This window comes from Vanellus vanellus, assembly GCF_965231255.1.
Source record: "Vanellus vanellus genome assembly, chromosome: 8".
Lineage (NCBI taxonomy): Eukaryota > Metazoa > Chordata > Aves > Charadriiformes > Charadriidae > Vanellus > Vanellus vanellus.
In genome coordinates this window covers 4,475,759-4,491,234 of record NC_138913.1, presented here as the reverse complement: position 1 = coordinate 4,491,234, position 15,476 = coordinate 4,475,759, and the positions used below count along the sequence as shown (strand labels likewise).

Below are 15,476 nucleotides of genomic sequence, written 5' to 3'. Positions count from 1 at the left end.
TGCTTTTTTCAGTAACATTACCTGCCAGTGAGAACTAAGTTTATAAGGTCTCACTTAGGATATGATACTTCTCAACCTTTTTTGATTTTTTTTTTTTTTTGCAATTTTTTACATAAAACAAAAGGAAAAGTAAGGTAGTTTGAAGGCTTAAGGGACAATTCATCAGCCAGCTCCTATTTATTTTCAGTAGTGACTGAAGAGCCAGCTCCCATGTTATCCTTTTAATTTATCATTTTAACTTCTATCGAGAAATTTTTCTGTTGTGTATTGTTCTTTGTGTGACTTAAAAGAAAAGCAAGTGAAAACTCCAAAGAAACTCATTTTACTTCTGCATTCTTTCTGCGTTCAAGCTAATGTCACTCTAGCAGGTTTTTGTTCAAATGTTCATCAGAGCACTACATTAGCACTGCCCTCAGTGGCTAATTATGAGGGTCCTGGTGGACAACGGGCTGAACAGGAGTCAACAGTTTGCCACTGCAGCAACGAAGGCAAATTCGATCCTGGGTTTCACTCACAGGGGCATTACTAGCAGAGATAGGGATGTAATCATCCCACTCTACTCAGTACTTGCCCCCAGAGTACTGTGGCCAGTTCTGGTCCTCACAATTCAGAAAAGATGCAGACAGACCGGAGAGGATCCAAAGGAGGCCCACGAAGATGATCAAAAGGCTGGAGAACCTGGTGTATTAGAAAGACTGAAGGAAATAGGTCTCTTCTCCCTAGAGAAGAGAACGGTCGGGGGGGGCTTCATCACGGTATTCCAGTACTTAAAGGGCAGCTACAAAGAGGACAGAGGCTGTCTCTTCACAAGGAGCCACATGGAGAATACGAGGGGTAATGGATACAAGTTGCACCAGCAATTTCTTACGGTGAGAATAATCAATCACTGGAACAACCTCCCCGGGGACGTGGTAGAGTCCCCACCACTGGAGGTTTCCAAGATGCAACCGGTCAAGGTGCAGAATGATCTCATCTGGGTTCCCTTTTCCCTGAAGGTGGGACCAGATGATCTTTCAAGGTCCCTTACAACCTCGGCTGTTCTGTGACTCTATGAACTCTTTTTTAATATCATTAAAGGTTTAATTAATTATTTCCCTTTTAATATTACAGGTGTGGCCAGGGGAAACTGTGTTCCCAGACTTTACCAACCCAGACTGCACTACCTGGTGGGTGGAAGAATGCAAACTGTTTTATAACGTAGTGCCGTATGATGGGATCTGGATTGTAAGTGATTCAGAACTTTCACTTTTATTTTTCTTTTATTTTTTAAAATAGGCAAGGGTAGATGTTTATCAGATTCAGTTTGCATTGAATTTAAAAGGGGTGTTTACTATTACTAACCTGAAGTCAATGCAGGATGTGTATGTCTTCTGGTGTTGAATTTGCAATTCAAATTTGAATTTTAAATTTTATTTTGAATCATTAATCATGGCATTTAAATGATCACTGTGCTGGTTTTTGGATGTTCAGTGACACATTAAAATGCTTCAACTGATGAACCATTGCTAAAGGCAAATGCTAGCACACTCCTGTACTCAGAAGGCGATATTCGGAGACCTGCATACCTACTCAATGAGTGTGCGCTAGACAGGTCCTGAATACAGGGTATAATACATATAATTTACATAACTGTGTTCCAAGTAGCACATGGAATTGCCAGTTAGTGAATCTGCAATTGCTATTCCAGATAAGGATTTGGAAAAATCAGGCTCCTTAGACAGATTCTTCCACAAAAGGAATAAAACACAGTCTGGCACAGTGGATTTTAGGTACAGTTTATGGAAAGCAGATAAGATTAGGTACCATTTTGACTGACCAGATTAGTTTTTTAAAATAATATTCTGTAATGTAGCTTCTAAAAGTGGGTGTCTGAAGGAAATCTGTACTTAAACTTCTCAATCCCTGTCTCAGCACCTTGTTTATTCTTCTTGTGTTTTACTATTTCCTTTTATTAAAAATAAATAAATATTTTGAAAGAAAACAAGAACCTACTGAATAGTTTGCCACACATTTTAAAACACTGTAACAATTTTAAATTAACCTATATGGCAAAATACAGTCCTTCAGCTGCTATGTGATAGAACGAGGGTTTTCTCACTTGTTTTTGCTGACTCTGTAGTTCCATCAAGTCAAGCCACGAAGTGTAAGACTGCACAGATCTCTTACAGAGAACAAAAAATTTGAGTGAAGCAAATGGGTCACTAGACTACAGTGCCTCCATGATGAATTTGCTCTCTTCTTCCATGTATGCTTTTCCTGCACACATTCAGGGATGCACATAGAAATGCACTTACAGTGCTGCTGTATAGAATATTCGTAGAAGGAGACAGCAAAATTTGAAAGTATAAGGGCTTGGAAAGTATTATAAAGGACATGCTTAAGAATATCTAATCACCTTGTGTATTTTGATAGAAAGTAATAATGTACATTTGCTGCTTCTGCATTTCTCTACAAACACACACTCCATACCACAGACATTCCCTTGAGAGATATGTGGGGTTGGTCATAGGTAGGGACAATGTATACATGAGCACCTCTTGCAATTTCTTTCTGTGATGGATAAGTTGTAACTCTTGCGACATGGCACTCACCTGCATATAGAAGTCTGTCCAACACTGAGACCTATATTAATACAAGCATGGACCAGGTCGGTATCTGAGTTATATCATTCTTGCCTAATTTTATGGTACTAGTTCTAAGTAATTATTCCTTAAAGGGTAAGAGCATAGAATGTAAGACCTTGTTAGGAAAACACACTGGAAGAAACTTTATTACCTTCTGCATCTTATCTTTTCAGGATATGAATGAAGTATCCAACTTCATTAAAGGCTCAAGAAAGGGTTGTGAGCAGAATAACTTAAACTATCCTCCTTTCACTCCCAGTAAGTCCATTTACTCTAACCAGAAAGAAAAATATCAAAAAAGCTTATGAATTACTGTGCAGTTGGCTACAAGGATGAAAAGAGATTTTAGTGTAGTTCTTACGGGTGGGGTTTGAACATTACTGTTGACAGAAAAGACCAGTATACTTTGGCCGTCATTGAAGGTGTGGTTTATATAACTGGCTTTTTTCCCTTTTAAAATTATTACTGAATATTATCATTGCCTTAATTATGTCTGATAACATAATCATCTCCTTTCACTATCAGTAGTTTTCAAGGTGTATGAAGAACTAAAATGGAGATCATAGTTTGTATTAAGTAATAGGTTTAAGTAACCATTGCCATCGTGTTGTCAAATAATGATTCAGAAATTTAGAGTGTAGTTCTCGGTTATTCCTTGCATGGATGCAAAGCTCAAGAGTAGAAAAGTTCATAGAGCAAAGATGAATCAGTCAGCCAAGAGTAGCACTCTGTTTTTGTAGTAGTAATACTGGCCTTAGTGCAAACATTAAAGAGAAAAAAGGGCTTAAATCTCATGAATGTTCATTAAAGAGAAGATTGGAAATATTTGTAACAAAAATGTACTTTAAAAGTGATATTTGTATTTCTTTATTGAAGGTATTCTTGATAAGCTCATGTATTCCAAGACGCTTTGTATGGATGCAGTGCAGAAGTGGGGGAAACATTATGATGTCCACAGTCTTTATGGATATTCCATGGCCATATCAACACAGAAGTAAGGAATGCATCCTAAAATCTTTACAAAAAGGTTTCAGAACCTTACATGGCCTACATTTTCCAAAACAACAATAGATTTCACTTCTAGAGGAACCCAATTCCTGGGACACACTGTATTATATTTAAGCCAATGCAGACAATACAAAATCTACTAACTAAAGTTGATAGTAAAAGCCACACATTGGTTGTCAAAGCTCTATAGAAAGATTATTTAAAATTAATGTCTTAAACTTCGCTCAAAGACATCTGGTTAGCTGTAAAAGAGTCCACATCCCTGGGATGAATAATTATTGTAAATCAGTCAGTGTGAATCTGCCTTATATAAAACAATTGATGTCCAAGTCATCTTTTTTTCCTTTCCATAATTCCAGTCTCGTTTCCTTTTAAGAGTCATCGAAACAGTGTTTCCTGGAAAACGAAGTTTCCTTATTTCGAGGTCTACTTTTATTGGATCAGGAAAGCACACAGGACACTGGCTGGGAGATAATGCAGCAACATGGGATCACTTAAAATGGGCAATACCTGGAATGCTAGACTTTAACCTCTTTGGAATTCCTTATGTATGATATTACTTTGTGACATCCTTTCAAAATATAAACAGTAACTCTACCTCTGTGATAACAGATTATCTAATCAGACTCTATTTTGATAATCGCATTACATTTTCAGCTGCAAGTTAATCCCCTTTAGGAATCTGGTTTTCACATTTTTTTTTCCAATTATTGATTTTTGGTTTAGGCCACTTATTTTGATTACTATGTCTGGTGTGTGGTGAGATAAATGTGGGTAACAAACATATTATCTTATATATCCCAAGCTACCTGTTTATTCTAGTAACTTTTAAACACTCAGCTGTTTTCCTTATCATTTCAAGTTAGGGACATACATTTGCAAAGGAAATAGCCAAATTCCTTGCCATGATTTAAATTCATATGACTCTTGGGCTTTTTCATAATGTATGCTTATTAGCACAAAACAGGAATGTAAAGGTTTGAAATAGAACAGTGGGTAGTGTTAGCTAGTAATCAGTTTAATTTTTCATACAACATCATTTGTACAACATAGAACGAATTTGAAAGAAGAAAGGTACAAAAGCGTCAAATGGCTCGGTCAATCTGGCTAGTAATTAAGGTTGAATTAATGCATCTCTGACAACTAGAAGTTTTGTGTAGAGATTAGAGGTGCAGTGTACTGTTCATCCAATGCATTCTGTTTTCATTTAAAGATTGGAGCAGATATTTGTGGTTTCTTTGACAACACCACAGAAGAACTTTGCAGACGATGGATGCAAGTAGGAGCATTTTACCCATTTTCAAGGAATCACAATTGTGAAGGATTCATAGTAAGTTGTGCTTTCTCTTACAAAATGCTTTGTGTTACACTACCACATTCCCTTTAGTTTTATCACTAGTAATCATTACTGTCAATGACAATTATGTAGCTGACCACTTTGAAAATGGCAGAACCTTAAGCTCTCTCTATGAAATCTTAGATCTTAGAGGTTCCACTTTGATTCTTAGGTTCTCTTAGAAATCTTAGAGGTTCCGCTTCATAAGGGTTAATTGCATGTACTTTGGACTACAGTTCTTTAGCAGGAGCCTGACTGCACGCCAGGGTGAAACCTGGGCTAACCTTAATGTGCCCCTCTTGCAGATGGGCAAGGAGGGACATGAAATGCAAAACTCGGGGAGCCCAGAGGAGTAGGACCTCAGGTCACACCATCCAGAAGGCAAATGTTCTGCAGATGTGCACGACTGAATTTCAGCCTCTCTGAAAGAGCAGCCACTTTTCACATGTTTGGCCAACTGTTTTCTGCATGTTGAAAATAATAACAATCTGATATTTGTTTCCAGCCTCAGGATCCGGCTGTGTTTGGACCTGATTCAGTTTTGGTGAAAACCTCCAAACACTACTTGAACATTCGCTACACTTTGCTGCCCTACCTGTATACGCTCTTTTATAAAGCTCATACTCAAGGAGACACGGTTGTACGGCCAGTTTTGCATGAGTAAGTTTACTCATCAGACTTTGTGATAGTTTGATGAAGAATAAAAAAATCAGATGCATTAATGTTGTTAGGGAGTTTCCAAACACTGATGTAGTCTGTGAAAATGCATATTGGAATGTATGTAGACAACTTCTCAATTCATGAAATTCCATTTTGGAGTAATCAGAAACCATCTGTAATTTCTGCACATACACATGTATTATTGTCAGTCACTCTTACAAGTTGCTATGAGATCTTATTGTCAGCTAATCAAATTATTCACCACCATCATATCTATATGTTAGAATGTACATTTCCTTACCTGGAAACTCTTGAATAATCTGCGTCAAGAACACACGCACACCTGCACTTTCACATGCGTGCAGGGAATACTAACTACACTAGCAAGAACTTACATTCTCATCTACAGATTGCCTTAGATGAAAAAGACAATTTTGATATTGTCTTTTGTCCCCACATGTTGTGACATATATTTTTGCCCCAATATTGTGATATTGTCCCCAGGAGAGCTGGGGAAGGACTTTTTACTGAGGCATGTAGCGATAGGATGAGGGGGAATGGCTTTAAACTGGAAGAGGGCAGGTTCAGATTGAACATTAGGAAGAAGTTTTTCACTTTGAGGGTGGTGCGGCACTGGAACAGGTTGCCCAGAGAGGTTGTTGAGTCCCCATCCCTGGAGGTGTTCAAGGCCAGGTTGGACATGGCCTTGGGCTACCTGGTGTAGGGGGAGGTGTCCCTGCCTACGGCAGGGGGGTTGGAACTCGATGATCTTCAAGGTCCTTTCCAACCTAAACCATTCTATGATTCTATGATATCCACTCTTCATTCATGACTCTAGACAATCAGCACCCTAAAATATTGGAATTGCTGATGATGGTACAGTTCATTAAAAAAAAACAGTTACTGCTCTATCCTTCTCACTTGCGCAGGTTCTACTCTGATGAAGTGACATGGAGTGTTGATAGGCAGTTCCTGTGGGGTCCTGGGCTGCTTATTTCCCCTGTACTTGACCCGGTAGGTTTGGTTGATCTGGTATCTATCTCCTAACCGCTTCATGGAGCACAGGGACATGCTGTGTCACCAGTTCCAGCTCTTTTCTCTGCCAGGGCACTGCAGCATAAAATCCCCAAGTTACACTCTTCCTGTCCCTCCTTTATTGCTCTGATTAGAAACCACCTTCCCGTGCTGAGCCTTTGTTGTTCAGACTTGTGACAATGCTGTTATTCAGCTTAAAGGTCCTCTCCTGTATAGGTATTTCCTGCTGCAATCACACTCCCCCTCCTTTTTTTATGCTGAACAAGCTGAACCACAAAAGTAGCCTCTGCTATATCCTGGGGATCTCGGGAAATTTGCTTTGGTCCTATTCTAGTCTGAGCTCTTCTGCCTTGACCAGACATGCAAACTCTATTGGCAAAGCGACTGCAGAGCTCCATGTTTATTAGCATTAACACCGCTCTATCTGCAGTGCAAAAATGGTTTGTGCTAGATCCTTAGATTGCAATTATTTTTTCCATGGGTACATCACATTACTAACTTACGGCTGCTGACGGATCCCTAAAAAGCCTGGGGTTTGCTGCTTTTTTCTTTTTCCCCCCCCTTCATTCATTGCTTCCAGTGAGAGAGCCCACAGCATATTTTTATCACTGCCAAAATGGAAAACCTCGCACTTCGTGCTATTAAATCCCACTCCTATTTTCCAGTCCTCTTGGTAGTGAAAGTCATCTGGTCTGATATTCTGATTCACCCCAGCTTTGTATCTTCTCTGAATTTCCTTCAGAATGAGCTTTTCTTGCTGCATTTCAGCTTGTCTGTGATGCAACAAGGAAACAAGTAGATTGCGGCTTTTTCTGAGGCAGAATCTTGGATTTCTATCTTCACTTCTGGACACCATCATAAAAACCATTAAAGAAAACAGTAAAGAGAAATATCAACGGTTTTCTTTAATGTGGACTTTAATTTTATTGGAAAATCTGGTTTACTCAATTAAGTTGCCTTGAAATATGAAAGTAATTTCGTTGTTCACCTTTTAGGGTGTGGATGCAATTCAAGCATATATTCCTGATGCAGTGTGGTATGACTATGATACGGTAAGTAAACACAAAGGATACTATGGGGAGATTTTCTAAATTTCTTTGTGACAGAGTAAGATTGTCATCTCTGCCTTGGTGACAGAGACCAGAAGTAAAGTCCACAGGAAGGAAACGGTGAGAAAAGGGATGAAGGGTGGTGGGGTAAATGCCCCAATCAACACCTCAAGGAAAAGGCGCAGAGGTGTGGAATATAGCACAGGAGATGGGAAGAGCATATTTAAAATAAAATAACACAGAATAATTCTAATCAGAATGAAAGAGTCTGCAGTTATAATTTACTACTCTCATTTTGGCAAATAAGTTTCCTGCTGCTGTGATGATCTTTTTGATGGGTGAAAAAGGACATCGTTCCCAACAGTCCCAACAGGACTTCCTTTCTGCATTGACTGAGCCAGCATCAAACAGTGAGAGGTGTTGATTTGTAACATTAGATCACATTGATATGCGGTTGTTTTATGTTTATGTGCCCATCGGCACATAGATATTTGTATTGTTTAAGCCTTTGCTGAAAGGAAGCATTAAGATGACACTCAGGAGTTAAGAAAACGTTCACAGCAGTGAGTGATGCAATGTACCCGTTCTCTCTTACATCCCTGCCAATAAGGGGGCAAAAATCTCAGAGAGAAAACAATGGACCAGTATGCACCTGCCAGCAGACAAACTGGGACTCCATTTGAGAGGAGGCTATATATACCCTACTCAGCAACCAGCTAACACAACAGTTGCAAGGTATGCTTTGAACCCAAATGCTTTATGTTTGGGGTTTTTTTCCCAAGATTGGACTGAGGACCTTCAGGTTACAAATCAGTGGCAGCTCGTTGCGTTCAGTATTTTCACTTTGGGAATAACCAAGAGCCGCAGCTCACTTCCACAGCTCTTTACAATATGCGTTCAGTGATTAATTACAGGTTTATTAGCATGGCATTTTGTAAGCTTGCCATGTATTTTAATCTGTTTACATGAAAATGCAAGGCAACCAAGGTCTAATCTAAGGCAGTTCCCAAAGTGTTGCAACCCTATTGAGTGTCTCATGCTTAACCTGAACATGAAGGATGTATTCAGACTGTTTAGGTAGCTGATATGCACGTAAGACAGAAAGTCTCTCTTCCCACAGCCGCAAGAATCCAATGGGACTTATAATTGCCCTGGATGACAACAATGCAGCTTCTGGGGACTTGTTCTGGGATGATGGAGAATCTACAGGTGAGCAGGTATCATTAGTGAAATAAGTAGGATTAACAAAGCATTAATATGTGCAAGTTTCCGTCTTCCTGCTGATTTCATGGAGCAAGAATAAGATGTTGTAACATGCTATTAATACTTGCTCGTATGTCAATAGTTTTTCCAGCATTTTTAAGTGGAAAACTGTAACGATTATGAATTTATTTTTTCCTTGTTCAGGTTTCACCATAGCCTTAAATATGTGAAGGTTTAGTGCATTCGCATGCTGACTGTTAAACCGTGCTGTCAAGATTGATATATATTCTGGTATATATCCAAATTAGTTTCAACGGGCGCAAGAATGCAGATAATTAGTGTTCGACACTAAGAATCAGTAGAAAATGAAAAACTAGCACTGTTATTAACTCTCTGGAATTATTTAAATTGCTTGTGAAAACAGTCAAAATTTTGTTAACTCAAAAGTGCGGTATTGGAGCCAATGTTTTTTTTGCCATCTGGTTTCCCCAGCATACTGGTGCATAAGCACACGAGTAAACATGTACGGGCTCTATTTGTCATGTTGCCAACCTCGCCTTGAGTAAAGCTGCCGGAGAACTTGTTTCCCCCTGGGATAGTCACTATGATTATGCCAAGGCCCGTCAACCTCATCTCGTGTGAGGCACTGGCATTGGTACTACTTATCGGTACTTACTTTTTCCGTCAAAGACTTTACAACACATATACCTTTTTTGCTTAATGTAAGATTAAGATTGCAACTTCACTCAACACAAGGTAGGGAAAAAAAAAATTATAATCCTGCAGAGAGCAATTCATGGAGGTATTTTATACACAAGGCACCTAACTACGTATGCATGTTTTCAGGGGATATCTTTAGATTTTCAGGAGATGACATGTGAATTAATCTCACCACTGTCCATCCACAGGCGTTATCTGAATTCTTACCTCTGTCTTCTGATACACCTAATCACCTTCTTCTAGATACTTAGGCAGGCCGCTTTCTCTGGTGTATCCTCCAACTGCTAAAAGCTACTTTTATCCTTAGTCACAATTTTTTGTTTCACTTTTTTTGTTTCTATACTTCCACAAAAACAAGCAGCTGTTGGGATTCCACACTGCACCCCCTTTTCCTAATTCCGCAGCTACCTTCTCCTTCTACATTATGCATTCAACCTGTAAAACTCCCTCTTTTTATTTGAACTATACTAATCATATCTCCCAGTAAAACTTTCAAGCCTTTACTTTTTTTTTAATTTTGTGGAAGTTTGGGATGCTTTTAAGAAATGGAGCTGTGATTTGGCTGATTATTGCTGCCATAAATATTGAAGGCCTTCGGTTGTTGCTGATATGACAGTTATATGTACTCTTTTGTCAAGGGCTAAAATAACAAAGCTATTATTGTATTCACTTCTGTTGAGAAACAAAGCAATAAAACATCTTAGGATGTTATTTCCTGCCCAAAACTTAAAGGTTGCAGTCTTTTCAGGGAAACTGTTTACAATTTTCTTGCAATGAAAGTATTTTTCTTTTTGGATATGGAAAAAAAGGGCCAGATGGACTTAACTTTTGTATTTATTTTTCTTGGTGGTGTGTTATTTCCTTCCTCTCTTATGGCATAGATTATTAATAATATTGTCATTTTTGCAAGAAAAGCACTTATTTAGGGTATTTTAAAGGATTAACTTTGAACCATATATCCACATTTGAGAGAAGCTAAGAAGGAACAACAGTCAAATTCAACTAATTTTTAGTCCATTTTAGAAAGCTAATTTCAAATAATTTTTGGAAAAATTTGGAAAATTAGTTCTGCTGGGAGACTGGCCTAAGGAAAAAAAGACAAAGAGAACTGTCAGTTCCTCAACAGATCTTTATTAAATATTTGACTTGCTCAGTGCAGGCTCTGAACGTAGTAATGATAATAATTAGGAATTTATTGGTCTCTAGCAGTGGCACAGTCCTGCTTTTAACGCCGTTCCTTTCTGCACTGCAAGTGTAACTTCTTTCTTTACATTTTAGCTACAGTTGAGAAAAAAGACTACATTTACTACAAGTTTAAAGTTTCCGATGTAAGTATTTTACTTTAAATCATCTTATTTCATTTTTTGTTTTTATCAAGACTATCTTCGAAGAACATCCTTTCCTCCTTATTCTCCTATAATATTGTCTGAGAAGCAAAATATTTGACAAAATCAAAGAGGAGTCATGTTCGAAATACTGTAATTTAACTGGGATGAAAATCTGCTATTTGTCTTTTCTTCTCCCAGTTAATATAAGTATCTAAAGAACTCCTATTTCCTTTCACATAACAAACTCAGGAGCAATATTTACGGAGCCAGAGAACTATAAAGCATCAGTGGCAGTTAAAACAGAGTCAGAAAGGAGGTGAAGGTAGTGCTTGTGATTCTCAAAATACTGGAAATTTGAAAAAAGTCTCTCTACACTGTAAAAATCTGGCTGAATGTTTCCAAAGAGTGATAGGAAGATCTACGCCTTGTCTGAACCTAAGGAATCTACTTCATGACTAAGTTTTCATGTTGAAGTTTTTTTTAAACTGAAACTGCCTTGGCAGGGTTAATTTATGGCAGAGTGAAGTCCAGGTATTTTTCTGTTCAATATTGACTGGAGATATCATATGATATGGATTCCAAGTAATATGATAACATATTTTGTGTAATAATAATATCTGCTAAAGGTATTCTTTCCCTTGCCATGGCCACATGGCTTTGCTTTTAGCCATATCATCAGTTGACTGTAATGATGTCAAATTAAAAATTAACATAAACTTTCACGTGGAGAGTAATAAGAAAGTTATACACTGGCATATGACGGCGATGGTACAGTTCTGCTCTTTGGACTCTTAATCTAATAATAACTAGTGCAATTGAATGGGAAATGGTATTTTTATATCAGGAAAAATGAATATGAACCTTCACTTGTTTGATCCTGGTGAGACCGCAGTCAAGTACAGATTAGCTGCCCTGTCACAAGCACGTGTCAGCCTTTTCTTATTTCTGAAACAAGCAAAAAAAGGAGGCTGAAACACAACTATGAAGCATATTATATACATGGTAGAAAAGCATTATTGTGATAACAACAAGCAGGGAAATAATTAATATGTTAGGGAAAGTGTATCGGCTTACTTTATGCTACAGCATGAAGATCTAATTAGAAAAAAATATGAAATCAGGAGGATTTAAGGCAGGGTGGGTTTTTTTGTAAGAATCTGATCACTATATTATTTTTCAGAATGTTCTACAAATGAATACTACAAACAGCAAGTATGTTGATCCAAACAACTTGAAATTCGAAGAAATTAAGATATTGGGAGTGGTCAAGGAAATAACATCAGTGACTGTATCTCAGAACAATGTTGTGCAGAATTCTACACTGAATATCTCCTATAATCCTGTGGAAAAGGTAAAATAACTGGAAAATGGGAAGTAAACCTCTTTGAAATTACATCACCTTTATTTTATGTATTGCAAAGGACAGCACTCAGTACTAATGTCGTTTCAAAAGAATACACTTTGTCACAGAACAAAAGTAAATTGCATTCAACTCAGCTGCATAGAAAGTGCATCTAAGTTTTGCTCTCAGACCCTCAGTGCAACAGAAAGTTTAGTTATGCAATTATTCCTGTAGCAATATTTAATTTCTAAGAGGAGGAATAGATTTGTGAATTTGATATTGGAGGAGAGCAACAAAGATTTATGTTTTAGATGAGTATTTATACATTGATTTTGAAAACAAAGCCAAGCACACTGTTTAAACCTCCTTTATCATTTTATACAGAGTTTTTCACAGGATGAGCACAGGAAACCAGCAACACTGCATTTATGTGCAAAGCAAGCAAATGTGCTGCTGCTAACGGGATGCTTTCCCACACTAAGGATGCTGGCATGGCTTTCAGCTTGCATTGTACACCTTCTTTAATTATTACTAGCACCTGAGTTACCTGTTATGTTATCTCAGTTACTGAATCAAAACAAAAGTATTTTAACTTTTTCTTACCTCTTGCATTCATATTTCAAAATATGAAGGAGATGTGCCCTGATCTTTATTCCTGTTTGCTCCCGAGGAAGCTGTGGGATTGACTCAATTTTTTTAGATTCTTAATTTTTCAGATTTTACCTGCAAGAATACCATTTGTAATTTGTATTTGTAAAAGTGAGACTATATCAAATATTACAGGACAGATTTTTTTGTAAGTTGTCGCATAGCAAAGTGTATTGTTCCTGAGGATCAGCATCTCTGCTGATTGAAGGAAAGATGGATGTGATGTGGGATTTAATAACTGTTTATTGTTTAATATTTATAGGTTGCTCATATAACAGGCCTTCAGCTTGAACTGGGAAAATCTTACACAGTGAAATGGACCCAAGGACTGAGTGTCAATGAAAGGTTTAATTGTTATCACAGCCCCAATCCAACACAAGAAAAATGTCAACAACTTGGCTGTGTCTGGGAAGTAAGCAAAAATGGTTTCTCTAAACTAATGAGAGGGAAATGTTTCCAGAAACATACCTTTCTCTTTATAGTTGTTATAGTGGAAAAAGTAGCCTGGCAGATTTGTCAGATTTAAATAAAATGAGGGCGTAGACAGCAGAAGGCCTGTACTCGCAGGTTTTATTTGCCTCACCAAATCCGAGGTAGTTAGCAACCCTATAAGCTCTTCAAAAGTGTATCAGAAATTGAGGAAAAATTTGGTATTTTGGAAAGGCTTCACTATGGGAACAGTCAGCCATTGGAATAATCTCCCCAGGGAAGTGGTGGATTCCTCATCATTGGACACTTCTAAGATTCAGCTGGTGCTGGGCCATCGTATCTAGACCATGCTTTTGCCCAGAAAGGTTGGACCAGATGATCCTTGAGGTCTCTTCCAACCTGATGTTCTATGATTCTGTGAAATCTAAATTTTACAGCTTGGACACATCTCCTAGGCATGAAGACCAAAATTCTCTGCTAGCTGCTCTTGAACCAGCAACAGCTGAAGGAGCTGATGCACTGTCCTGAATTTGTTCCACTGTTAGGAATACCTTTTGTAATTTTTGATATTTGGAAATGGCTGCTTGTGTGAAATTGAACTCCGGTCCTGTTATGGACTGGAGATGTTTTGAACACTTGCTCAAGTTGAAAGGTGCTTTGAATTTGGTGACGCCAGATGAATAAACATTCATTAGCAATTAAGATGTGCGGAGCAGGCACAGTTTCATTTGAACAACTAGGCAGGATTGATGGTAAAGTATTCAGAGGTGGAAGGCTAATGCATTAACCTACATCAGCTCATCTAACCTCAGAATACCTAGTTTGAGTGTTCAACTGTTGCAGGGAACTGAAATTAATTTTGATCTTGCTGTCAGGAAATCTTTGATAAATAGGATGTAATTCTTAGTGGATATTTTAAGGATAATTTGTGTGAATAAATCCAATGGAAAGGTCTCATCTGATGTTGCCTGAATATCTAATGAGTTTTGGGCACATCCCCTTGTGTGAGCAAGAGACCGGAGAGTAATGGGATTAAAAGGGAGGAAGGATTAGGAATTTCAACATGCCAAGACTAAGACATTTTGTGGGATTGAGCTGAAGATCACAGATACAGGGAAATTTACCTTCATTGTGTGAGGATTCGGTTTCCCAACTAAACTACTTATACAGCCTTGGTTGGATTGTTTGATTATATCTGATTTAGTGTAGAGATCAATGGGCTCTGTATTACTTCTTTATTGTTCACTAGTTGCACTAGTTTTTCACAAAATTCTACATTTGACAACTGTCTGATAAACATGGGAGTTTTGGATCCCGTGCTGGTAACAAACAAAAAATACAGCAGGCCAGTGTAGCTCTCTAACCCGGAACTTATTTCTGTTTGCAGGAGGTAACATCAAACTCAGATGCTCCATCCTGCTATTACAGCTCTGACAATGCTTACTCTGTAGACAAAGTGGAATATACCTCGTCAGGTTTGTCAGCCAACCTCACCTTAAACAGTGCCAAGACCAGAGCTAATGAGAATTTTACTACGCCAATTAGTACCCTACGCTTGGAGGTGAAATATCATCTCAACCACATGCTGCAATTTAAGGTAATGTCATTCCAGAATTTCTGTAAGTGTGTAATGTCCCATTGTTAAAAATATCTTATTTGTGGAAATTATAAGAGCTTGTTATAGTCAATTTTATATTACATGGACAGTAGCACCCTTGCCTAAATACGTTTTTCCTTCTAAACAATTAGTTGTTATTGCTCTTAGCTCGCATCTTTTTTTGTTCTGTAATTCTGTACTCAGTTTTACAATGAAATTATATGAATCAAAGGTATAATGTCAATGTATATGTGTAATGTCAAGCAGAAACCCTGGAGCTAAAGATATTTTATTAGTATACAGGCAAATTTATCTGTAAGTCTTATCGTGACCGTACAGTTTATTTTTGCCTTAATCATTCTACTTCTATTCTAAAATTTTTAATACACTGTTGTTTAGACTATGATTTCAGAATACAGAAAACTTGAAAAAGAATCTCTAAAAGAAAGGTATTTACCATACTTACATATACATACACCTATATTTTAAATATAGGT

The 15,476-nt window shown here is 37.8% G+C and overlaps 1 protein-coding gene across 1 annotated transcript in view; it reads left to right on the top strand.

The window, feature by feature from the left end:
* Positions 1-15,476, top strand: part of SI (sucrase-isomaltase) — a gene marked incomplete at both ends in the record, with an annotated part of 50,477 nt that overhangs the window by 14,525 nt on the left and 20,476 nt on the right. Inside the window, 14 exons of the mRNA XM_082486997.1 lie at positions 1,111-1,224; positions 2,798-2,882; positions 3,501-3,618; positions 4,009-4,180; positions 4,846-4,962; positions 5,474-5,628; positions 6,558-6,642; positions 7,659-7,715; positions 8,323-8,447; positions 8,833-8,921; positions 10,914-10,963; positions 12,144-12,314; positions 13,216-13,365; positions 14,770-14,979. Coding sequence (XP_082343123.1) covers positions 1,111-1,224; positions 2,798-2,882; positions 3,501-3,618; positions 4,009-4,180; positions 4,846-4,962; positions 5,474-5,628; positions 6,558-6,642; positions 7,659-7,715; positions 8,323-8,447; positions 8,833-8,921; positions 10,914-10,963; positions 12,144-12,314; positions 13,216-13,365; positions 14,770-14,979 — 1,698 coding nt within the window. The remainder of the gene's footprint in view (positions 1-1,110; positions 1,225-2,797; positions 2,883-3,500; positions 3,619-4,008; positions 4,181-4,845; positions 4,963-5,473; positions 5,629-6,557; positions 6,643-7,658; positions 7,716-8,322; positions 8,448-8,832; positions 8,922-10,913; positions 10,964-12,143; positions 12,315-13,215; positions 13,366-14,769; positions 14,980-15,476) is intronic.